Source organism: Octopus sinensis, linkage group LG7 (assembly GCF_006345805.1).
Source record: "Octopus sinensis linkage group LG7, ASM634580v1, whole genome shotgun sequence".
Taxonomy (NCBI): domain Eukaryota; kingdom Metazoa; phylum Mollusca; class Cephalopoda; order Octopoda; family Octopodidae; genus Octopus; species Octopus sinensis.
In genome coordinates this window covers 77,509,661-77,537,160 of record NC_043003.1, presented here as the reverse complement: position 1 = coordinate 77,537,160, position 27,500 = coordinate 77,509,661, and the positions used below count along the sequence as shown (strand labels likewise).

Here is a 27,500-nt window from a genome sequence, read left to right as displayed (position 1 = left end):
GAATTTCACATCACTGAAATCCCGCTTTCTCTTCTGTGTTATAGTGTTGTGATAGAATTAGGATTTATAAATTGGTGAAAAATAAAATAACGATTATGTTTTTATTGACAAACAATTAATTCACACCGAAAGAATAAAGACGCATTATATTGTAAACTAGCAGTATCGCCCGGCGTTGCTCGGGTTTGTAAGGGAAATAACTATATAAGCATTTTTAGAGAGTTATAGCCAAAAAATAGCAAAAAAATGCATTAAAAATGGGAAAAAAATTATGGTAATTTTTTTTTAAATCGTTGACTCATCGTAGACATTTTTAGAGAGTTACTTCCCTTATATAATAGCGAAAAAGATGCATTAAAATGGAAAAAATGATGGTAATTTTTTTTTAAATCGTAGACTCATCGTAGACGCGCGCTAATACCCAGAAGGGCTCGATATGAATCACGACTATAAGATACCCGGTTTTGGTTAAACTGCACCGCAAAATGTGGGAGTAGTTAGGAATCTAAATCGTAGGAGACAGACACACAACTTCACTTTTATATATAAAGATTTGTTGTAGCAGCTCAGTTCAATACTTAGTGGTAAACCGACCAAGTTAGCCCAAAAAGAGCTATGTTTTACTCGGATTATCAGCTAACGAAATACAGTGGGTTGCAAATTGGGGAGAAAAGAAATAAGACACATTAAAACTTTCATATATTCTGTTTAACGTTTATGCGATTTTTTGTCTCATGAATCAGGATTTACCAAGATTTATTATGTAATTTTATATACGATGTTAAGTACTTTATCAGTTATAAAATTACTCCCAAGAACAAAATTTGGAATAAATGCAGCCCTTAAAATACATGCAAAACTTAAAATGTCCATTTTTACACGATATGTCAGGTACTATTATATATGGCTTCATTTCCTTTTCAGGAGCTTATTTTCAAGTCTTACAATGCTTCAAACGAATTAAAAGAACGTACTGTATGTTGTTTTAAAATAAATATAACACTATAAAGTGTAATATTTATGTATTTATTCAAACTTGAGTGGCGAGATCATCAGGTTAAATAAATAAATAAATGAATAACATCGTGTCTTGAATATTATCTTCCGTTTTCGTTTACAAACTGTGACACTAGAACATATGTATATGCTTATACATACATACAAAAATACAAATATACAAGCATACATACACGTATGTATGCATGTATGTATGTATGTACGTACATTTTACAAAAATGACGCCACACAAATTATTGCAACAAGAAAATTGAATTTGATTTCTATTTTTCTTTCTAAATTCCTGGGGCTATACATATTGGATGGTTGTTAATGAGATAGAAGGTTGTCGAGTGTTTTGTTCAAGACCTCCTCAATGGGTTTATTGCATTTTAATGAAACTCATTCTATTCAAGATTTTTATTTTACGTAGATTTATTACATCCACTTATCACTTCACTCAGTGATGTTGAATCGCGGTTAAGTTCCATCCTATCAATGTCTTCTCTGAAACACGTGTTTTTTAAATTCTACACGCCTAAGTTTGTTTCATTAAACGACAGATATTCGTTTAATCAGTGCTAAAAGCCAAAGACTTTCTTTTTTCTTTCATTTTTTTGCTTGCTTTTATTTTAATTTTTTTCTGGTTTATTATTTAGAATGAACTTTCATATTAATTAATAGCAAGTTAAATTTTTATATTTGTTCTTTCTTTTATTGTCTTTAATCAAATAATGAATAAAAGAATAGACTAGAATGTTGAAAATGGTGTATTGAAATTTTATTAAAACGCTTTTTCTTTATTTGCAAAAATTTTTATACAAATCTTAGTATGTATTTTTTGGCTCTTCGTGAGTGTGTGTGTGTGGCATACTGGTTAAAGTATTGGACTCACGATCGCAGAGTTATTGATTTACTGCCCAGGACGAAGAGGCATATTGTATCGATGAGCAAAAAATTTTATTTCATACGGCCTCAATACATTCAGCTAAAATGAGTGTTAGTGGCACTTACAGGCTAACCCTGCAAAAAGTTGAATTCCTGTTCAAGGTGGAGTCTTCGTCACTCAACCTAAATGCCTTGAAAATTCAGATATTTTTTGACCTCACAAGTCTATGAGCACAAAACAGACATGACATAAGATTCTATCTATTCTCTTGTTTTTGCATAGATTTCTAACATAGGCAGGGATTCACACAAATTGCGAAAGGGAGCAGTCAATTATATCGAGCACAGAATTTTATTGGCACTTGATTATTACCATTATTTCTGCTATCATTGCAGTTGTCGTCTCTGCTGTTCTGTTGTCTTTCGATCTTTCCATTTCTGCTACACGTATAGCAACAAAGTTTCCTGCCTTTTATCACCAGCTTCATGGCTTTTTACTCAAAAAAACACAACTCTAGAATGGCTCTATGTTCTTCATGAGCCGTTAGAAGTTGACCCAAGCCGAGTATATTTCATTTTGGGTTACCTCGGTAGTTACCACTTGATTTTGCTATGGCACAAAAATTACAACCCAAGGGTCAACATCCTAGTCATTATCCTTTACTGTGATCCTTGTGTTCGGGTGCTTCAGACTTAAAAATGATAAAAGAGTTATTAATACTTCACAGATTTATATATATCTTCGTGCCGTTTATCTTTCCTGGATCGATACATTACTGAAGTGCTATTATAATCCATCCTCCAAATTTTGAGGCTTTGAATCTATGATATAAATCATTAATTTATCTTTTCCTTTTCAGGAAGTATATATATGCACCAAGATGTCGAGGTGTCGGTGCCAAAAGATCATTCCCAATGACGAACTTTCAAGACAAAGAACGGTAAGGAATATGTTTTGACATTTGAATCATTTCATAAATCTGTCTTGTTTTCTGTTTTACTGTATTACTACTTGCATATCGAAGACCGTGCAGTCGCTAGATACACAGACATTCTAAATTGCATCAAGAGTAATCCTTCGGAATAATGAGCAAACCTTCACTAAAATCGTGAACCAACAAAATAGAACCTTCATGCAGTCGCTTGATATGTTAGAAATAGCAGCCAAATTTCATCAAATCACATACTACTGTCGTAAAAAAACGATGAACAGATTCACATATTACTATCTTTAAAAAAGAACACATTAAGCAATGATCTAGTTATCCAAAACAACTGGATAGCTACGGTTGGAACATCTTCTGTAATAGGTCCGTTCAATCAAACCTATGATCAAAGCTGTTAGTATTATCAATTAAACTTATAATCAAAACTGTTAATGAGTATTGTATTAGTGAGTCTACCACAATTAGATCCACAATAAGTCTTTCTACTTTGAACAACAGAAATGTTTACTAGACCTGTTAGTCGTCTCCCCATCATTATCAGATTAAATCACCAAATTACTTCTCGGAGTCTCCTTTTAACCGCTCTCATGTATTTTCTCTAGAAATTAACTTGTGCGAGTTTAAGCTGATCTTACTGAGCCAAATAAGTGATTTATTGAATGCCTTTTCTCCTAGAACCAACCTTTATATCAAGTAACCCGCAAAGTGACTCTTAATCAAGGGAATTACAGGTATACAGGTAAAAATCACATTACTAATAGAGAACGTTCAAATGAAAGAATAAAAGAATAAAAAAAGTGCTTCTAGAAAACAGTCACCAGAAGAGTAAAAGGCATTTTAGTGAATTACATGGTCTGTTGTAGATTCTATTGCTTCCCAGATTAAGACCAGATTGTTCCGGTCTTAACTAGGTCTACCTCTGTCAGCTTTACATGATCCTCCTTGTCCTCAGACTTTCACATTATCCTCTTACACGACACACCTCCACCCACGTGGTGACCAAACTACATTTATTGTTTACTTTACTCTCATCGCCAATCTGAACAGACATAACTTATCACTGCCTGGGTCTATATCATGAAACCCACTTATTGTGTACATCTGTCCAATCTTACAACGTGACTGGCTGGCATAGTAATCCATGTTAGCGAGACAGTTCAGTTGAAATTTTTTTTCGCCAAGCATTCGCCTTTATTCCCCCTTTCTGTGACTGTCAATCCATTTTTTGAAAATACACGCCAATATTTCCCATCTTCGAAAAGGACTACTTTTCTATGAACTGAAATCGTTAAATGAAACACCAAGATATAGTCATTGCTCGTGGATAAAAAAAAACACAAATAAATTAATCGTTTCAAATTTTGACACAAGGCCAGCAATTTCGTGGACGAGGTAAGTCGATTACATCGATTCTAGTGCTCAAATGGTATTTATTTTATTGATTCAGAAGGACGAAAGACAAAGTCGACCTCGGCGGAATTTGAACTCAGAACATAAAGATTTACGGAATGCCGCTAACCATTTTGGTCGGTGTGCTAACGACTCTGCCAGTTCACCGTCTAACGCACTTGTAGAATATTGAAAACGATTCTCCCTCTTCTTCCCTCTCGCCCTCCCCTTCTCTCTCTTTCTTCAAATGTCTTGTTAGTTCCTTAAAAGATGACATACCATTTTCCAACATACGTAGATTTAAAATCACCTCAGAGATTTTACGCACGATTCGATTTTAGTTTTTTTTTCTTATCTAGCAGTAGTAGTAGTAGTAGTAGTAGTTGTTGTTGTTGTTGTTGTTGTTGTTGTTGTTGTTGTTGCTTCTGCTGCTGTCGTTGTTCTAGTTGTAGTTGTAGCTGGTGTTGCTGTTTTCCTACAGGTTAGCCCTGAATGAACAGATATACGATCACAAACACTCCTGTCGTAACTGACCCGTCTTTTGTCCGAAATCACTACGAAGCCATGACAACGTTATCTTATGTTTCTTTTTCTATGAGAGTAGATTTGAAGAGTACATTGGTCGTTATTTCCAGCAAGTCAGGTAACCACGTAGAGGTCTATTCGTTGGCTTTATAATAATCATAATTATGGTAATAATTAATTCTACAACAAGTGAAAGGCCTGCTTGAAAGTGCTATTACGTACATGTTTTGTCTTGGTATAAAAGATGGGCTACAACAAATATTCTGCTCAATACCACAGATTTGCTCGTCAGTTGTTTGACCTTAACCAGTTGAGCATTCCCTTAGTGCTTAACGATATGTGCATCTCTGATCACGAGCAAAAGTAGTGGGGAAGCATGTGTTGAGAAGAATTCTTTGGGGTTTGAATAATCCACCTCTAGAAACATGGGTGTTTCATTCAACATCCTTAAACAAACCTTATTCAGGGACCTTTTGAGCGGGGTGGCCTACCTGACATGGAGAAAATTCTAACTGGCTCCACCTACAAGGTCATGTGCTGTTTATCTTGACAGGAGATCACTACGTCGCGCACATGTGGTTGTGATGCATGTGCCTGAGGAACCCTTATCAACGGATAGTCATGATGGGTATGCTGGGATTCGCATATTTTAACCCAGTGTCACTTTGATGGTATGCACTGCTCTCTCACATAATAATAATAATAATAATAATAATAATAATAATAATAATAATAATAATAATCTTTTCTACTATAGACACTAGTCCTGGGATTTGGGGAGAGTGTAAGTTGATTACATCGACTTCATTGCTCAACTGGTACTTATTTTATCGAGGCCGAAAGGATGAAAAGCAAAGTCGACGTTGGAAAAACTTAAACTCAGAACATAAAGACAGACGATATATCGCAAAGCCCTTTATCCGCCATGCTAACAATTCTGCCTGCTCGTCGCATTAATAACAACATCAACAGCAGCAGCAAGCAACAACAACAATAGTAACTCAGTAAATCATAAATCATTCTGATATATTTGTAAGATATATATATGTTACATAATGTATATTTATTATGTAACGTATTTTGATGATCACCAAACAATGGCAACTCTTTAGATTGTCCATCCATCTTGCATGCTTTCTATTGATTGCAATAATTCTTCGATTTCTGTTTTAACTACAATGGAGGATCCTCCCTACTGTCTCATTCTATCTCTCTCTTTCTTTATCTATGTATCTATGTATGTATGTATCTATCTATATATTTATCTATTTACACACACATTTATGTATATATGTACGTATATATTTTATTTTACGAGTCTACTTAATCTAGATATATATTTATTCTGTATCAACTTCTATTTATCTTTTACCCAATTACTACCATTTGAATGATCTCCCCCTTATAATATTGTTTGCTTTATTCATTTTCTGGTATCAATAATCTCCGTGAGAGAAATCCATTCCTCTGTATACCATTTATAATGCTAGATATCAAGGATATTCTTGATGTGTTCTGTTTTTTTTTATTACTAAATTGTCATTAATTTTCCGACTCGATATTATATCGGTCTATCTTTGACGAAATCACTAAGGCTTCTACCTACCGACCTCATCTACTTCAGCTATGTTTGTCCTTGGTGTTTCATCCAATGAATGTAGTAAATCATATTCTTTCGTGTTATTTTTCTTCGGTCATAAAGCATTATAACGGTGGTGCGATTGTAAGACATGGCAGATCAACATCGAAATAAATAACAATAGCGTATACTTTCCTATATGCAAACTTACTATACCTATCTCTCTCTTCCCATATCTCCCTCTCTCTCTATCTATCTATCTATCTGTGTATCTCTCTTCCTACACATACATATATATATATACATACATACATACACACACACATACATACATAGATACATATATATATATATACATAAATACGCACATACATATATACATACATACATGTATGCGTGTGTGTGTGTGTGTGTGAGTGTGTGTGTGTGTGTGTGTGTGTGTGTGTGTGTGTGTGTGATTGTGTGTGTGTGTGCGTGTGCGTGTGTGTGTGTGAATCAGGGACTGTTGGTGCCGGCCAGATTGTTCCTTTTATATTAGTGCTGAAAAATTCACCTTAGGATATATATTCGGCGCTAAAGATTTCATATAACAAAACATAGCATGTTAATGATAAAACTTACACAGCACCTCACAATCTATAGCCAAAACGTTTATTAACAATGGTGATCAGTAAAGTACACACATACATACATACATACATACATACATACATACATACATACATACATACATACATACATACATACATACATACATACATACATACAAAAGCAGGAAAATAAATATATTAATACACTCCTGAAAAGTGAAGTGAGCAACAGTGTACGAGTTGGCAGTGAACTCCTCAAGAAACACTCTCTTCCTTATGATCTTCTATACAAACTCAAGACAGCTGGGCTCTCTTACCTCAGAGAAGACCTGGATGGAAAGTACTCAGCATGCATAAAATGACCATGCATGAGCATGTTGCTCGGAAGCTTGAAGAAGGCAGTAGAATGGACACGAAGCGCAGCCTCTCTTGGACACAAGACCACTACATCAGATCACATTTTGAAGGCTATGCATTTGCAATCCAGAAACAGGAGGTTTCCACAAAGTACCTGGTGAACAAAAGACAGTGACGCTCTTGTAATCCCAAGGTACAACCGCATGTGTAGGTTATGTCATGTTTCTGTGCAAGACGTTACGCATGTGATTAGCAGTTGTCCTAAAATGCCGGCCCGGTACTACCTCCCCTGTGCGACACGATGTTGTTGCTAATACGATTTACAATGCCATCCGCAAAAAAATGACTGTATTGAAATAAACTTAGAAAATCCCTCTGTTTGGGAATGCATTCATAAACACCAACTCAAGGAATGCTAGTGGAATATTCCCATCAAAATTTCTGTCAAATATAAGCCTAACAGACCGGATATTGTTGTTTGGGACAGAGGGGCAAAGGTATGTACCATCATAAAGGTTAGCTACCCCGCAGATATAAATATCTTTTTGAAAATCAAAGAAAAAGAGGATATCTATGGACAACTACTTCGAAACCTCCAGCTTCTATATCGAGACTATGAATTCATATTCATACAGATAATAATTGGAGCACTAGATTTTGTTAGTAAATGCTTAAAAGAAAAACGGGATCAACTGGGATTATCAGAAAGAGAAACTGACCGGCTGATTCGTACATTACAAGTGCAATCTGTGAGTGGAACAGTAAAAAGTATGCAGAACTTTTCTCAAGTTCAAAATGTGAATTTGTCTATGTGTCTACACCCAAAAGAAGGAGCCTTGTATCTTTGTTGGAAACCGGCTCCCTTCTCAGTGGAAGATTTATAATAATTAAAGATATGAGACATACATACATACATACATACATATGCGTGTATGTGTGGCGTGTGTGCGACCTACGCAGTATATATATATATATACATAGGACAAATTTAGTTATTCATCTGTTGACTGAAAATATGATGAACAGCCTCAATCAATTTTCAAACCTTATTGCATTCTCATCAGAGGTGTCTGATTCAATTTGAAGAAACCCAGCAAATTAAGCAGCTAATCTGTTTATATTCTCAACAAATCCAGTTGATACAGCGAACTGGAGCTACTTATAGCATATCGTAAGTGATTAGCACTGTATTTGATATCAAGGGCCTATCAACAGGGATCTCGGTTCACACAGTATCAAGGTATGATATCATATATGTTACCTATGCAGTAGATAACACGAGGTTCATAATGCAGCGTTGAATGAAATATGCTTGAGTACAATCATATTTAACTCAATCGTGTACACTCGGACGTAGAAATTTATTATGGTTCGCTCTATGTTCACCCCAGAAATTTCCTCGTGTGAAGTTATCAATGAACGCCTCTCATTATTTTAGTCAATTTCCCCTTTATTAACATCATTACTGATATATAACCCTTATTATATCATTTTTCCTCCCTTTCCTTAGCCTTAATTTCCTTTCTTTTGGTTTTTCTCTAACTAAACTCCTGCTTTCTAAAATTGTAAGCTTTCTTATTTATCTCTAGAATGTCTTCACTTCTCTTCACCTCTCCTATTTTGTCTCCCCCACCCACCCATCTCCCTCACTAATTCCTGTCTATTCATTCGATACCTCCGTTCGGTACATCACTCTCAAACGACGAATCATTCTTTACAGTAAACCAGTTTATTCCACTTTTGAAAATATTTTAAAAATATTATTTTCCAACATTGGTTGCCACCAGTTTTCTTGGATCCTATGGTTTACTTTATATAAAGTTTGTGTACCAATTTTTTCTATGATTTTTTTTATACAACTAAACCAACTATTCATGCTTAATAAGTATATGATGTCCATTTACTAATGGTTTGTATTCTCTTCTGGAAAACTTAATTGACATAAAATTCTCGTTCATCTGCTTCACAAAATCAGAAACTATAAAGTTATAATTCACCTCCGTACATAATGTCTATTTGAAGAGAATTTTGTTAATTTCCAGTTCTATATAAAACTCTCAATCTCCTGTTAATATGTTGAAGCCACTCAACACGGCAAGCTGGTACAATCGTTACCGTGCCGGGAAAATATTTAGGGGCATTTCGTCTGTCTTTGCGTCCTGAGTTCAAAATCAGTCGAAGGGCGTCTTTACCTTTTATCCTCACGGGGTCGGTAAAATAAGTACCAGTTGGGCATTTGAGTCGATGTAATGGACTTACTTCCTCTCTTGAAATTACTGACCTTGTGCCAAAACTGGAAACTAATATGTTGAAGCTATTCAGGGGAATGTATACATCATTTGATTCTACGCTAAAGATCCCTACGCTTATATTGGGTTGTCCGGAAAGTTCGTGCCGATTTATAGTAGCTTACCTTTCGACTTATTTTAGAACATGGTTGAATCCATAAAATAGGATTTGACTATACCTCCATTTAGAGCACAGTTTAAGCTATCTTTTCCTGAAAGAAGATTTATGTTCCTATAACCTGTGTTAATTCTGTAACCCTTTAAAATGGAAAATAAGAAAGTTCATTTTCGGCACTTGAAGCTTTGGGAACCAGACAAAAATTACTGCAGCTCGGCTGGGATGTGTTACCCTACCTTCCATATTCACCAGATATTGCTCCTTCAAATTTCCACCTATTCAGATCTCTGCAGAATAGTCTTAATGGTAAAATATTAAATTTCTTGGATGACGTAAAAAGATACCTTGATGAATTCTTTGCCATGAAACCACCTCAATTCTGGGAAGAGGGTATTTTCAAGTTAAAGGAAAGATGGAGACGCATTGTGCAACAAAATGGTTTATATTTGGTTGATTAAAAATGTAATGGCAAGTATTTATTGACCTTTTTCTTTCCTTTAAAAATCGGCACGAACTTTCCGGACAACCCAATACATCTGCCGCCAAGAAGACATCTTTCCTTAACCTGCGAATGATTGCCATCATATTACTTCCAAAAGCAACATGCAATATAGCGACATTGTGCTGTGATATATATAATTTACGTTTTACCAAGCTTACTGACAGTTGCTAACGACTACAACATGTACACTAAATAGGGAATACATGCATGAATTCTATACGGGGGATCTTATACGCTAGAATTATAGATGAAATTAATCTTAATTGGCTGACACTATAATTAGCAGTCACTGTAATTTTCTAAAACAGTAGGAGAAAAATATCCAAAGAAATATATATTTAATGATACCCTTCGAAACCAACGGACGGTGTTTAAAAGCTGTAAAAGCAGAGAGAAAGTTAATCCTAATTTTATTTATATTTAAAAAAAAACCTGAAGCTTGGGGAAAGGTAAGGGATTCTGAATACTTAAGTCATTCTCTCTCACTTGCCTAGAAACACTGTGTGTTTTTGTGTGTATTCATGTATGTATGCATATATGTATGTATGTGTGTATGTATGTATATACGTAGGAAGGAAAGAAGGTATATGTGTGTGTGTATGTGTGTGTGTGTGTATGTGTGTGTGTGTTTGTGTGTGATATGCCCCAGTGGCGATATTGTCCGATCCCTCATCGCCACTGATATGCCCCATGATCACTGTTGACATAGTAACGAAGCAAAAGCACGCAGAGAGAAGCCGCGTTGCAAAAATTTATCTTGAACTCTGTTGTGCATGCGCACTAAGTTTTAACGTTCTAGATCACTTCCGCTGTTTACAGCAGTGCATGGAAGGAGCGCGTGTAACGTGCGATGTTCGCATTGACCATGAATCTACATCACATTTTGCCAAAAGCTTGGCGATACCTACTCAGAGGGCTACGCAAAGTTACAGAAAGTGTACGGAGAAGATTGTATGAGCTGAAAAAATGTCGATAGTGACGAACGTTCTGGGAGACTCGCAACCAACAGAACTGAGAAAAACATCGCAGATGTACGTGCAGCTGTGAAGGGAAATCATCGAAGCACCATCCGTGAGTTATCAGAGAATGTGCAGATTAGTTACGGTTCAGTTCAGTCCATAATCACTGAAGATTTGGGTATGAGACGCGTGTCCACCAAGTTTATGCCAAAACTGCTTTCAACTGACCAAGAATTCACTCGGGTTTCAGTTGCACAAGATTTACTTGATTACGTCGAGAACGAAGAAAAGTTTTTGAAAACTTTACGTAGGCCTCTGAGCAGGTATCACCAAGCTTTTGACAAAATTTGATGCAGATTCTCTGCTCAGCTTTCTCTGTCACGGTCATTTTTGACGATCATACGCCACACACCTTCCTTTCAAACTCTGCAGTAAACAGCAGAAGTGAGCTAGAGCGTTAAAACTTTGTGCGCATGCACAGCAGTGTTCAAGGTCAATCTGTGCTAAGCAGCTTTAGCTTCATTACTATGACAACAGTCCGGATACTTATTGATTAGACCACGTTTGCATGTTTGTATACATGTGTGAATGCATGACGGTGTACATGTCTGTTTGTATTGCACACTGATATCAAGTTCTGTATTTCATTGAGTTTACTTGTTCCAATGAACAACCATTATCATTTTTATATGTTTCAAATATCAAATTTGACGGTAGAGCACATTGTGTGATAGTTTACGTGCAAAGGACGGCAGTATTTGCAATAACGGATTTTCAGTTGGTTCTTATTTTCGCTTCGTTTACTATTTGTGATAATCAGATTTTATGTCAGCTATATCTTGTATAAAAGATACAAGTAGTTTAGGTACTGCTGCTTTCCTTCCTCATGATAAATAGTATTACTATGCAAGACATGGTTCTATGTCCGGTATTGTATATACGCGCGCACACACACACACACACACATATATATACATACATACATATATATATATATATATATATATATATATATACGCACACATACATATATATGTATGTATATACGTTACCCGGACTTAGAACCATGTTTCGCATATTAATAGTATTTATCATGTACGTATGTATGTATGTATGTATGTATGTATGTATGTATGTATGTATGTATATATGTATATATATATATATATATATATATATATATATATATATATATATATATATATATATAGTAAACAGAGAGACAGAGATAGACAGAAACAAGGAAAATGTCACTTGAATTTGAACACTATGAAAATATTCTTATAAAAAAACTTTTCTTTTAATTTTTCCAAAATTTAATTATCTTCTATACTTACAGTTGAAAAAGCCTCAATGACTGAAACCGGTATTGAAATGTTTTTTATAAAATTATTTTAGCATTTTCTATCTTGATTTTTTTTCCATATATTATATATATATATATAATATATATATATATATATATATATATATATATAATATATATATATATATATATATATATATATATATATACATATATATATATGAGACTAACCGAGCTGCGCAGCATATGTAGAGCACCTTGAACAATTGTCTTCTGCCATTGACTCAAAATCAACTGACTTCGTTTAAGTGAAAGTGAATTGTCGGAAACAACGCTGATATCATTGAAGCACAATATCTGTAATTTAAATGCATAACCTGATTACATTTATAGTACATATGTCTTTGGAATACTCGGCTAGTAATGCTATGGTGCAAAATGTGGACAGTTCGGTTGATACAGCAATTGGAATATTAATCTGGAAACCGAAATAAGATCCATTTGCTTTCAAGTGTATCTTATCTTTTACTTGCTTCCGTCATTGGACTGCGGCCATGCTGAGGCATTACTTTGAGGGGTTTAGTCGAACAGATCGATCCTGTTTATAAGCCTGGTATTTAATCTATTGGTTTCCTTAGCCGAACCGCGAAGTTACGGGGAGCAAACAAACAACACTAGTTGTCAGACGGGAGGAGACAAACTCAAGACACACACATATAGATACGCGCACACACACATACACACGCGCACATACACATTCATACATACATGCATACATACATACATACATACATACATACATACATACATACATACATACATACATACATACATACATACATACATACATACATACATACATACACACATACATACACACATACATATATATATACACATATCTATATATATATATATATACACACACACACATACACACATATATATATGATGGATTTCTTTCAGTTTCACTCACAATGCTTTGCTCGGCTTTGCGCTATAGTAGAAAACTTATGCTGAAGTTTCCACGCACTGGGTCTGAACCCGAAACCATGTGGTTTATAAGCAAGCTTCTTACTACGAGGAATCCTACATCAATAATTTATAGAATTACATGATCAATAATTTATATTTTCTGAGAATCATCGAAGCTCTTTGGTTCAATGTGAAGTGGATGAATCCCAAACAAACAATTCAGGATTGCCTTGGCTAGTGAATTGACAGAGTCAGAGTGATGGGTAGAATACCTCACGGCATTTACTCTGACTTTACACACTCTGAGTTTAAATCCCACCTAAGTCAGGTTTGTCTTTCATCCTTTCAAAGGTCCTATCTTGTTGCATATGCATTTCCACCCGTTCAGGGAGGTAATATTTACGCCACAGAATCCTGGAAACCAGCCTTATGAGCCTATAGTTGAGTGATCTTGATCAACGTAAAATGAAGTGATTTGCTCAAATACAACGTATTTCTAGATCCAGGAATCTAAACCTCATTCTTACGCTTATGAGTGCAACATTTTAACCACTAAGCCACGAACCTCTACCTTGCAGCCGTTAGAAGTTGATAAAACAAAACAAAACATATTAATCTAGGGTAGTGGATTGGTGGAATTGTTAGAGGGTCGAGTCAAGTGATTTTACAGTATCTGTTGCAGCTATTTGCAGTCTCATAGCAACGCAGGTGATCCTTTCAGTAAACTGTTGCTAAGCAGTATCGGCCTGAACCAGCAGCCTTCCTTTGCTAATCTTCCTCACAAACATCATACTCTGGCCTGCATCTACGTGTGTAGATGCATAGTCGGCATTTACCAATAGGGTCTCTACACAACTTCTCATGGAATAATGTGTAAACGAAGTCAGTAAAATTAACTTCTGTTGTAAATTTATCGATCCCAGATGGATGTGAAATGTGAGGGAAAAGCGTCGAAAATAAAATATTGAACAGACTGTCATAATGCAATAAAGAAAGATTTGTCGTTGTTGACATTTAGCCCGAGGTGAACTCTGATAGGTGCATGCCTATAATCAAAGTCGTTCTACCTGTGGCCATCTCATCTTATTCTCAAGCAGTATATCTAAAACTTTATTATCCAATGTGGTTTCTCTTTTTTATGACTAGGTGGAGTGATATGAGGGAAATTTGACTGCTATTATTTGCAGGTCAATCGAGATCAGCTCGTATGTAAATTTATAAATCTAAGGTGTTGAGTTCAACTCTTCCTCTAGAAATATGAGCCCCTTTTCGATGAGCATCCTAGCCGCTACATGAAACAGAAACCAGAGATAACTGGTGGAGTTTAAAATGAAATGCCACATAACATTTTGTAATGTTCACTGTGGCCATATATCATAAATCCATTTTGGCATTTCTAATCAAGTTAATTGGGAAGTAATTAAGCATGTGAACTAGAATTATGAAGGCGGTTAATTGAAGAATCGTAAGAATGTCGGATAAAAAGCTGCACGGTATTTGTTCCGTCTCTGCGCCTTGAATTGAAATCCCTCCGAAATCAACTTTGCCTTACATCCCTTTCCCATCGATAACTAAAGTACCAGCGCTGGGATAGATACTTAGCTTTCTCTCTAGACTACACCTGTAATTCAAAAGGCCAGCTTTGTTGCACTGTGCTATGCTGATTCGTGCTGAGAATTACTTTAGAGGAACTCATTATCATACACGTTAATTTCTCGGGTAAGAATTCGCAACAGCGTAATGCCTACTTCATCGTCGAGACCGACGGAGAATCCTCTACCGCTAGAAAAAAAATATGAGCTCCCTGTGGCTGCTCAATAAGTTTTATTCTTTTTATCTTAACAACTTTGTTTATAGCAAAGACTAATATTTCAGATGTAACTATAAATTTGCTGAAATTGTAAATTTATGCTTTACACTAGAATTCTGTTTTATTCTGTTCTGTGACCCGAACGTCTATAAACGCAATTATGTTTCTTTGCCTGTCAGTAATGTCAATGGCTTGTTATTCTATGGGTGTCAGAAAGCAATATATGTTAACTATCACCTATTGATTAAGCATGATTGCTATTTTAACAACTAATTCGGTAGTGGTTGAAAAACCAATTTAAAGCAAATTCGAAATGTACAATGTTCTCAAATATTTTTAATTAACCTGGAAGTAGAATAAACGCATAAATAACAGACTTGCTATGTTGCAAAATTAATTACTAGATTTTAGATTAATGCTGTGAATTCATATGGAGTCTACCGTCGAAAGTAGTGGTGATTATAATACATGGTTTGAAAAATGTTGGAAAACTCAAAAACACACCAGAGCAAGTGTCTATTGATAAGACGCATCAGCCGATTACGTCATTAATGCATACGGCTTGACTTTAATATCTAATTTAACCTTGTCCTGGCTCCCTTCTTAGTTCAAATCCAGTCGAGGACAACTTTGGCTTTTCTCTTTTAGGAATTGACAAATAATGCAGCAATGTAGGACAGGGGATTAGCAGCACTGCTAAGGTGCCGGACGAGATGCTTTTACGTTATTTCTTCTGAACTCTTCGTGTTCTCCTTTTTCGAGTTTAATGCAAAAACAAAAATTCTGTGCTTGAAGCACAAATGAACTGAGAAGAAATAAGAGTAGCATCGGTAGCATTAGGTCACAAAAAGACAACTTATCAGAAGACATCCGGAGAATGAAATTGAAAGAAAGATTCATTAATTAATTAAATATTAATTAAATATTTTGCATGAAACCTATTTACGGTTAGATGGACTAAACTATGTGAGATTTAAATGTTTAGGCTGAGGGAATTATTATGACTAAAAATGGTAAGGCGGCGAGCTGGCAGAACTAGTAGCACGCCGGACAAAATGCTTGGCAGCATTTCGTCTGTCTCTACGTCCCTAGCTCAAATTCTGCTGAGGTCTACTTTGCCTTTCATCCTTTCGGGGTCGATGAAATAAGTACCAGCCGAGAACTGGAGTCTCGATATAATCGACTTTCCCCTTCTCTCATAAACTGCTCACCCTCTACCAAAATTTGAAATCATCTTACAAAAAAGGGTGTTGGATTGACAGAATCATTAGAACGTCGGACAAAATACCTTGCAGTATTTCTTCTATCACTTTATGTTCTGGGTTCAGACCTGTCCGAAATCAAATTTACCTTCCATCTTATCGAGGTCTATATATAAGTACCTGGCGAGAACTGAGGTTGATTTTAATCGATTAACCACTTCTTCCAAAACTGCTGGCCGATTGCCTACATCAGAAACAATTATTACTACTACAATAGGAAGGTGGATTTGCAGAATCGTTAGAGCAAGAGTCTAAATAATTTGCGGTATTTGCGTCGGCTCTCTAAGTTCTGAGTTTAAATCCTGCGGGGGCTAATTTTGCCTTTATTACCCCTGGGGTCGATAAAATAGATTAACCAGTCGTCGGAATCGACCAGTCACTACTACCATTATATATTGTGGTTTATTTAGAGTAAAATATATTTATCACAGTAATAACTCAAAGCCAGAGCTAAAATGCGAACCATAGATCATTTGACCGCCAATACGACCTGCTTTTGAGTTGGAAAACCGAGGCTTTTTTTCTTTGAAGATTTTGTTTTCTGTAATCGAAATGATAATGTGGTCCATGAGCAGAATCGTTTGAGCATCAGACAAATACCTTACTGCATTTATTTCAGTTAGTTTGCGTTCTGAGTTCAAATCCGGCAGATGATAATCTTAGTTTTTCATCCTTCTGGGATCGATAAAATAAAATACGCATCAAATACTGGGGTCGATTGCTACCTTCTTCAGAAACTGCTTTGCTGTTCTGTGAAGAAGGACATTGGAGAAAAACTCACTGTATTAAGTATCCTCAAGACAACCATTTCCACTTGAAGAATGTGACTAACGAGGCCCTGGCAGAGTATGAGACGTACATACCTATCATTGTCGTTGTTGTGTGAATCATGATGACAACAACGATGGGAAGAACAATGTGACAGCCTAGAGATGAGAAAAAATTGAATTTTGTTCCACTGAAGCATGTATATATACATGTATATAATGTGTGAAGCCACTGAAGCATGTATATATACATGTATATAATGTATGTGTGTGTGTGTGTGTGTTTGTACTACAACTTGAAGGAAATAATAATCAGCAACCAATGAGATTTTTTATTAAATCTCTGGAGCTCTTAACCAGAAATAAGGAATGGACAACTTGGACAATAAATTTGTTACTGTGTCCATTGGTTAAGACTCCCGATTATACCAGTTCAGTTAACAAAATTTGTTTGTTAATCATCTTTATCGTTTTGTTCCCTACTCGAATTAGTTTAGTTAAACACTATTACAGATATTCTAGGTAAACAAGTATGCTATGCTGTTCCTTTTCTGATACGACAATTCTATAACTAATACTGGTTCTTAATACCTGTCGTAGTCTGTTCGATACCTGTATATTAGTATAAACGATACAAGTTTATTTATACTGTTGTGTGCAAGGTACTAGTCTGTGCCAAAGTATCTGTAAACTGGCCTTGCGGTCGCAGGAATTGTTGCTTGCAAATTAGTGCGGATTATAAGCGGTGCCAGCCCTTCAGTGTCCGGAAAGTCAGGTGTTATACTTGCATGACATTCCATATTGCCAATGAAGGACTTTTGCACAATTATTCGACCTGTTAGAAAAAGCAACAAATAATCCTTTTCATCACGCTATACAGTGTAAACAAGAACGAACTGGATAATGATGCAGTTGTGAATATACTGGCCAACAAAAAAAAACTAGATAGTCATGGTAGGAGTGTCTTTGATCATAGATTTACACATGAACTAATGAGTCGGTATCTATGTGGTCGTTACATGAGAGTCTCCTAAAATAAATACAAGGACGCATTAAATAGACTTGTAGTTCGAGAAATACTAGCCTAAAAAAAAGACGAGTTGGCCATGGCTGGAATGCTTTCATAACAATTTCCCATTCCCCACCTCTGATATGGAAGGCCGAGAGTCTCCTAAAATAAATACAAGGACGCATTCGATAGACTTGTAGTCCGAGAAATACTAGCCTAGAACAAAGACGAGTTGGTCATGGCTGGAATGCTTTCACAACAATTTCCTATTGCCCATCTCTGATATGGAAGGCTGCTATCAAAACGCAACAAGTTTCAACCTATATTTTATGTAACTAAGTCTTCAAATACGTTGTATTTTTTCTTTTCTATTTTTTTTTTTTTGCAACTATTACAATGGCTCCGGATCCTCGAAACTAACTGGTTACATACTACCACCACCCAAAACTACCCATCACCCTTATATCTCTCCTCACATCACTCATATCAGTCTTTAGTCTCCATCCGCAAGCCCCACACTCACCATTGCCCAATCCAATCCTTTCCTAATGTGTCAACACTCTAGAATTCTCCTTTCATCGACTGTCTGCTTTCTAAACTGAACATTACCTACATTAGTCTGGCCAGTTTGGGAGGTCCTGTGCATATCATGGAACCACTTCATTTCCTTCTTACTAAACCATTAAAGCAAAAACAAAAAATAAAATAAAATAAAATAAAATAAAAAGAAGCAGTGAAGTACCTTATACTATATATGTTCTTTCATTTACATTAAGAGCTTAAGTACCGAAATAATCGACTGTTTCTCAATTTCATACCTCTTCTGTCTGTAAAATAAGTAACTGAGATTGAATATTTCCATCAACAATGCCCTTCTGCAACAAACGCTTGTCCTTGTATCAATGCTAGAGATCAATATAAAACTTGTTTTATTTTACACATAATGACACTTGTAGGTTTCCATAGATTTCTTCAACTCACAAAATATTTCATTTTCCTCTACCACTGCACAAAACTAATAAATCCTGACGTACTTCCCCTATAATGTCCTCCATACACACCATACACACACACGTACACACACACATATATATATATATATATATATATATATATATATATATATATATATATATATGCCCATGCACACATACATGCACACACTTACACACACACGCACACATACATCCATACACAGTAATACCTAGATACCGCCTATCATTTTCTTATTGCTTCTTAATGGAATGAATTTTTTTTTATGCGTAACTAAAACATCACATAAAAAAATCAGAAAATAGGATTATGTATAAATAAAACATAGACAGTGGAATATTCCCTCATTATCATTTCTTGTTCATAATTTATTGCCTCGTGTTTTAAAGAAAAATTCCATATATAAAGCTTAATGTTCGATTTTTTTAATCTTAGTAGAGTATATAAAGTTTCCTGAGTCTATTTCATCCAATCCTAATTTAACAACAAGACACTTGTTTATTATACGAGGGCGGTATTATTTTTTTCATCTTCTCTTCGCTGCTTCGTGTCTGCTTGAGTAACAAATAGATTAGCCTATGTGAGATTAATCGTATTTTGTTGTAATATTTGATTACAACCGTTTATTGACGTTTTCAAATTAGATAAACTATTAGCTAGATTTGATGCATTTATTAGAAGAACCAAGCGTTTTATCTATATTCCTAACAAACACGAGCTGACAAATGTCCGTGTTGTTCTCGAAGGTTATTTAATCGAATACTAGATGGGACCTACAGACTTATTCAGTTCATCTTGTTTGCTTGTAATATTTAAATGCGATTCATTGATTACTTACTCCCGACTGATCTCAACACACTGCACAAATTATCCAAAGAGAAACATACTAACACAGCAAAGACATAAAGATCCCTTTAAGTAATAATGATCACGTTAAGTCAGTGAAGCAAGCAACGCATAACAAGAGCAATGATCTCAGCTAGCAGAAACTATGAAATTTTCACACTCTGGATGAAACGTTTTCCTTTCACTTAGTCTGCCAATGCTTTCTTGGAAGACATGAACGTCTCAGTTTTCCGATTTTAATTCATTGATTTTGTCACAGTGACTTGGCAAATATTTGGTTAAGACTTTGTAAGAATTTCATTCTTCTGTGATTTAAGTCCAAAACCTACTGGCATTGAATTTGCTTTTCATCTCTGTAAGGTTTGTGAAATAAGTACAAATTATTTGCATGTGTGGAGTTAAACGGAATAGAAGTCCCCACCCACTACAATAGGTAGCTATGTCTCTAGACCAGTGGTTCCCAAAGTGGGCGGTACCGCCCCCTTAGGGGCGGTGAAAAGATCCAGGGGGCATTGAAGAAAACTGAGGTGATAATGGGGTGACCAAAACGGGACAATGGATGCAAAAAAAAACAAAAAGGGTTAAGTTTTATTTCTGAAATACTGTTCCTCTGAATTTGCTGCAGAAAATGATCTATGTATGTGATGGTGAGTGGTGCTGGTGGTGAGAGGCACTAGGAACCTGGCCTTAGAACCAGTGAGAGGCACCATGAAAAAGGCTGGGAACCACTGCTCTAGACCGAGGTAACAATATTTCATAACGTGTGATGCCGTGAGTCATGTCAATAATTGCTACTTCTATAACATATACATATATGAATGTGCATAGTTAAAAAACCTGCTTCTCAATTGCAAGGCCCATGGTTCGATTCCACTATACAGCATCTAATTCAAGTGTTTTTGCTATTGCCAGGGGTCGACCCTCAGCGTGTGAATGAAATGGAGTAGATCGAAATTGCATAGAAGCCCGTCAGCCGGCTACATCATACCAGTAATTCAATGGTCCAGCCTTCTCACAACGTCATGCTGTTTCCGCTCGGAAAATCATGTAAAGGTTCACATGGCTGTGGAATATTCGGCCACTTATACGCTAATTCAATGTTCTTGATGGTCCAGTTGTTTGATCAGCTGAAAAACTCATGGTTAGAAATTGTGGCCGAGTGGTTAGGGCGTAGGGCTCATGATTGTGAGATCGTGAGTTCGATCTATGGGCCCGACGATGCGTTGTGCCACGAAGCTAGACACTTCATTTCAGATTATTTCAATCAGCTCAATTGGAAATGCATACCAGTCAAGTGCTGGTGCAGCTCTTTCTCATTATGGTTGTCATATCCTCGATATTCTGTCGGGCACAGGACGGGAGGATCAAGATGGTGTATATATCTACTTGTGACTACATAGGCACCTGAAGGAAGTTCTAACGAGAACTAAAGGCTCTTCACTCACGGTAGTTCACACGATAACTAATCCATAACTGGATCCCTAACAGGTACTAATACTAACAGACCTGTCAGTTCGTTATCGAGTATGGCATATTTTGCGCAAAAATTACATATGCAGAACTTCCTTGTCTTGGACTTTCTTATAACAAAGACATACACTTATATGATAAAACTAAGACTACTAGACGCCGACGTTACTTGAACAAGAGAACCGCGACTTCTTCCACCCACACTACACTTCCATGCTCTCTCAAATGACGAGAAAAACATGGTAGTGACACTATTTCATTGTCACGGACGTGCATGATATACAGCTTGCTAGCGGTAACACAAGGTCTGTCGAATATTTATAGCTTCAAGAAGCCCGAGTCACACTTACGCTTGAGAAAAACACTAAAAGTACCGTACATCTAAGTTATTATGATAAACGCCTGTGTAACACGAGTGCTACTCTATAAATATTTGAAGTTAGGTCAGAGACTACAAACACAATAGAGTTAAAGTGAGTGTCTTTCTTTCGTATGCGTATATGTAAATGTACATATATGCATCTGTACACACTATTTGAAAGCCGTTGTTTGGTACATTTAAATTCATCCACTTTTCACAGGTTTTGTTTTTCATTTCCCAAATGACCCAAAATTCCCCACTTTTCAAAACAAGATTGGTTGGGTGCCGGTTTAGTCGCAGACTATGCAGCCTTACAAAAAATATGTCCGGGTGTCAATTTGCTCGACTATACGCGGTGCTCCAGCGTGGCCGCAGTCAAATTATTGAAACAAATAAAAGAATAAAAGAATATATAGACACAGGAAATGTGTCAAGACCGACAGGAAGCGTTGATGCTTCCTAGGGCTAAATAGCGGTGATGAGATTCCTTTTATGGGACTGACACGTTAAGTTAACAGTATACAACTGCTCTATCGTACCACCACTGCTTATATCTCTCTGAGATATTTAGAAATTTAATATTTCTATACATATACAGTTCTATATTTAAGAGATGAGGAATTATGTACATTATTAGCATTATTTACATTTGACATCTGGACGGTATTCAAGACTAATACAACACTTCGCAAATATCTCCTTCGAATAAAACCACCAATAGAAGACAATATGACCAAAAACTGCGTGTACTACATATCATGCATCTGTGGCAGGTTATACAAAGACGAAACATGCCGCCCCTCAAAATAAGGGTAGACGAACATCGCAAAGCTGTGACACGATGAAATATTGATAAATCAGGTATAGCTGATCATATATGGAGAAATGGATACCAGCTCCCTCTGTGGAAGGAAGTTAAAATAATAGACGAAGAATACCACTGAAAAATACGAAAACTAAAAGCAGCACATATGCTAGGACACAACAACCTCCTAAGCAGACTGAGTGCAGATATGAGCAGCATATGGGAAGCGGTATTAAGGAAGAATAGGAAAATATTAGATTTATAAGCCCTAAAATTCACATCATAATTGCCCACGTAGTGGTTATGAGCGCGGACTACTAACCCCATGATTCCGAGTTCGTTTCCAGGCAGTGACCTGAATAATAATAATAATAATAATAATAATAATAATAATAATAATAATAATAATATCGAAAAATACCTGAGGAATGAGGACCCAGGTTTGAAATTTCCCCAAGACACCTGATGAAGGCTGGAGGGTATATCAGCCGAAACGTTGTGTTAACGTACATAACCACGAACATAACCACGCAAACGACCGGAGAACCACAAATCCTCCTGTCAATGCTGCACCTAACGTGTATCCTCACGACTCATAAAACTTCGGAAGTGGCGATATTTCATTTCGTAAGACACCAGGACCACAACAACAACGACCGCTTTTAAAAGGTCCATTATTTGTCGGTGATTTGAAGTTCCTGTACGTGAAATTGAGTATTTTTGTCTCCAATACACACACACATACGCACACACGCACGCACGCACACACACACCACACACACACACACACACACACAAACACATGCGCACATGTATACATATATACATATATATAGACATACATTACTATACACATATATATTCATATAGACATATATCCATACTTGTATATATATATATACTTCATTTCTTCTAATATATATATATTCTTTTATTCTTTGTTTCAATCATTTGACTGCGGTACTGCCTTTAGTCGAGCAAATCGATCCCAGGACTTATTCTTTGTAAGCCTAGTACTAATTCTATCGGCCTCTTTTGCCGAACCGCTAAGATATGGGGGCGTAAACACACCAGCATCGGTTGTCAAGCGATGTTGGGGGACAAACACAGACACACAAACATACACATGTACATATATATATATGTATATATATATATATATATATATATATGTATATATATATATATATATATATATATATATATATATATATATATATATTATATATATATATATATATACATATATATATATATATATATATATAATATATATATATATATATATACGACGAGCTTCTTTCAGTTTCCGTCTACCAAATCCCCTCACAAGGCTTTGGTCGACCCGAGGCTATAGTAGAAGACACTTGCCCACGGTGCCACGCAGTAAGACTGAACCTGGAAGCATGTTGTTGGTAAGCAAGCTACTTACCACACAGCCACTCCTGCGTCTATATGTAGTGTATGTGTGTTTGTATGTACTCTGCTCTGGATATGACATATTTAAACCTTAATTTCACATACAGCTCCATCGTTCTCATTCATTAGACCACCGCTGTCTTAGCTGCCGAATATAAAATTGTGTAATGCCAAAGTTCTCTTCGTTGAAATTAACTGACACCAAGATTTCCTGGGAAGTTCCCAGGGATAATTTCGCATACTTTACAATGGTGAAAGGTTATTTTCTCTGTCATTGACTGAACGCTACAGAAGCAAAAATTAATTACCAGGGATTAATGTAATATTTTTATTATTAAATTGATTATCTTTATTTTATTATAACAAGATTTCCTTTGATTAGTAATATATTTTTTCTTTGTTTTTGTTTTTTTTTTTCACTTTTCTTTCTTTTCTAAATTTCTAGAGATGTTGGCAATTCTGAACACAGCGATCGAGATGTCTTACTTAATTACCTCCTCTCCAAAGGAGAAGGCAGGGACCCGTACTATAACACCAGAAGTTATTCAGATGAGGTATGCTTTTTCACTCACTTTACTTTGCTTTTCTTCGTCAGCAATCGCATCTGATTCACTTTTTAAGACACGCAGACTCCATTATTGCGGGGTGGATGCCAGAATCGAGAGAGCGTTGAACAAAAAAGACAATACCTTTTGCTAACCGTTCACGGGTTTTACGTTTGGTGTTCAAATCTTACTCGAATCTACTTCACTTTCGTCCTTCCGAATCGATAAAAATATGTCCAAAAAAAAAAAAGAACGTATGTGATACATATCGACGTCTTCCGTCGTGCATTTATGATACTGTTCTACTTTGTATATCACGAATACTCACTGATATATTTTACTATTTTGCACTGTATATCTGTGATATTTACTGATACTGTTTTACCCTGTATACCAGTGAATCTTGCTTCTCTATGCCAACAACTATAAACAGTCACACCAACGTTTAAATGGCAGATTAATTACTTAAGAAGTGTAGATGATAGCTTTGAATGAACATCTAGCTGTATTTATTTGAACGTGTATCGATTTGTTTCTATTTGAATGAGTATCTATTTGTATCCAGTCGAAAGTGCATCGGGCAATCAATGAAGATATTATTAGAAGTTCATATTCTAAACAGTCACATTATTATAAATATATTTGTGTTAAGGAAGTCCGGCGTACATATCACCTTTCCATATAACACCTAAGGACTAGTCCATAACACCCGTAACCTTGGGGGCACGTGGCTTAGTGGTTAGGGTACTGGCTCATGATCGTAAGATTGTAGTTTCGATTCCTCGACCGAACGACCGAACGACTCAGATGGCAAAAATGAGTAATCCTGCGATGGACCGGCATCCCATCCAGGTGGGGAACATATACGCCATGGAAACCGGGAAATCGGTTCTCATGAGTTGGTATGACTCGAGAAAAAAATGTATTCCTTTTTTTTTTATTCGTAACCTTACTATGGAGAGCATATGAACTTCATGTATCGTTACCTGACCCAGTAAGACTATGGTTAAAGAATTTCCAGCTGTAAATCTTTTTGTCTTTTGCTCGGACATTGACTGCATTATCTAGTGTCCTTCAACTTTCAAAACCGTAATGTGAACTTGGTGGATATTTAATGGTTATTTCTTGCAGGTCGAGAGAGAACCAGATGGTGTGTGTGTGAGAGAAAGTGAGAGAAGAGAGAGAGAGATAGAGAGAGAGAGAGAGAAAGAGGGAGAGAGAGAAAGGAGAGAGAGAGAGAGAGAGAGAAAGTGAGAGAGAGAGAGAGAGAGAGAGAAACTTATAGCAGAATCGATATTGGCTAAATGTGTCTCAAATTTTCAAAGATTGTCATCCTTTGTCTGTACCCCTCTCTGCTCAACTTCGCATTCTGACAACGTAAAGAGGTGTTGCTTAGTTTACATGTGTTTAAATAAATTTGTATAAGAAATACTATTCTGGAAATATATATTTAGCAGAGCTTCTACTGTACAGTGTCCAAGACACTTTCCAAATATTCTTTGACTGCAGAGATTGTGAGTTAAGTAAGGCTGACTCGTTCATGTACTCTATAATAGCAGTTCTTAACAAGGCGGCGAGCCGGCAGAATCGTTAGCACGCTGGGCAAAAGGCTTCGCGGCGTTTCGTCCGTCTTTACATTTTGAGGGATTCAAATTCTGCAGCGGGCGGTCGACTTTGCCTTTCATCCTCTCAGGGTCGATAAATTAAGTACCAGTCGAACACTGGAGCTGACATAATCAACTAGCCCCATACCCAAAATTACTGATTTCGTGCCAAAACTTAGAAACCAATGTTAATGCTTTGCGAAAACACGAAAGAGAAAAGTAATCCTCCAAAAAGTGTTTGATGAGGTTCTATGAAGGGTATCTTCTATATCTTTTGCTTGTTTCAGTCACTGGACGGCGACATGCTGAAGCACCACCTTGAGGGTTTTAGACGAACAATTCGACTCAGCGCACTTTTTTTTACTCCATCAGTCTCTTTTGCCGGACCACTAAGTTACGGGGACGTAAACATACCAACACTGGTTGTCAAGCGAAGCGATGGGAGTAGCAAACATAGACACACACACACACACACACAAGGAAACGGGTTTCCATACAGTTTCTCTCTATCTCATTCACTCACAAAGCATTGGCTAGAATAGAAGACCATCGCCTAAGGTGCTACGCGGTAGGATTGAACCCAAAACCATGTAGTTTCAAGGCGAGCTTCTTAATCACACAATCATGCCTACATAAGATATAGAGAGTGTAAAGAATGAGAAGCAAGAGATAAATGTAAAGAAACGTTTGAGGTGGATACTGTGTGAAAGTAACAAGCTTGATAAATTAGTCAAAATAATTGATAATTCTATAATATAGATTTGAATTTTTGGAAAAAGGCCAGCAAATTCATGGGAGGATTTATGCCGATTACATTGACCCCCAGTGCTCAACTAGTACTTATTTTATTGACCCCAAAAGCATGAAAGGCAAAGTTGACCTCGACGAAATTTGAACTCAGAACGTAAAGACGGACGAAATGTCGCTAAGCATTTTCCCCGGCGTGCTAAATATTCTGCCTGCTCGCCGCCTTCTAATTCTATAATGAAGAGAGAACTATGGATTAGACGAGTGGCTTTCTTTATGATTTATCTTTCAAAAAATCTCCCACCGGATGAAGTGCGCAATCCCAGATATCAGAATGGTACTCTGTTGCTATTTTCGGCCATCTTCTGTACAGTTAAAAGTTTCTTTTGTTTATCTTTTTTGTTAAGAGGAAAGGAACTTCCTTTTACACTTTCGACCCCACC

General features: G+C 36.4%; 1 protein-coding gene across 2 annotated transcripts in view; it reads left to right on the top strand.

Moving 5' to 3' along the window:
- Positions 1-27,500, top strand: part of LOC115214332 (abdominal ganglion neuropeptide L11-like) — a 103,642-nt gene that overhangs the window by 74,882 nt on the left and 1,260 nt on the right. For both annotated transcript variants that reach the window (XM_036504848.1, XM_029783515.2), the window contains exons 3-4: positions 2,745-2,825; positions 24,607-24,715. In XM_036504848.1, coding sequence (XP_036360741.1) covers positions 2,745-2,825; positions 24,607-24,715 — 190 coding nt within the window. The remainder of the gene's footprint in view (positions 1-2,744; positions 2,826-24,606; positions 24,716-27,500) is intronic.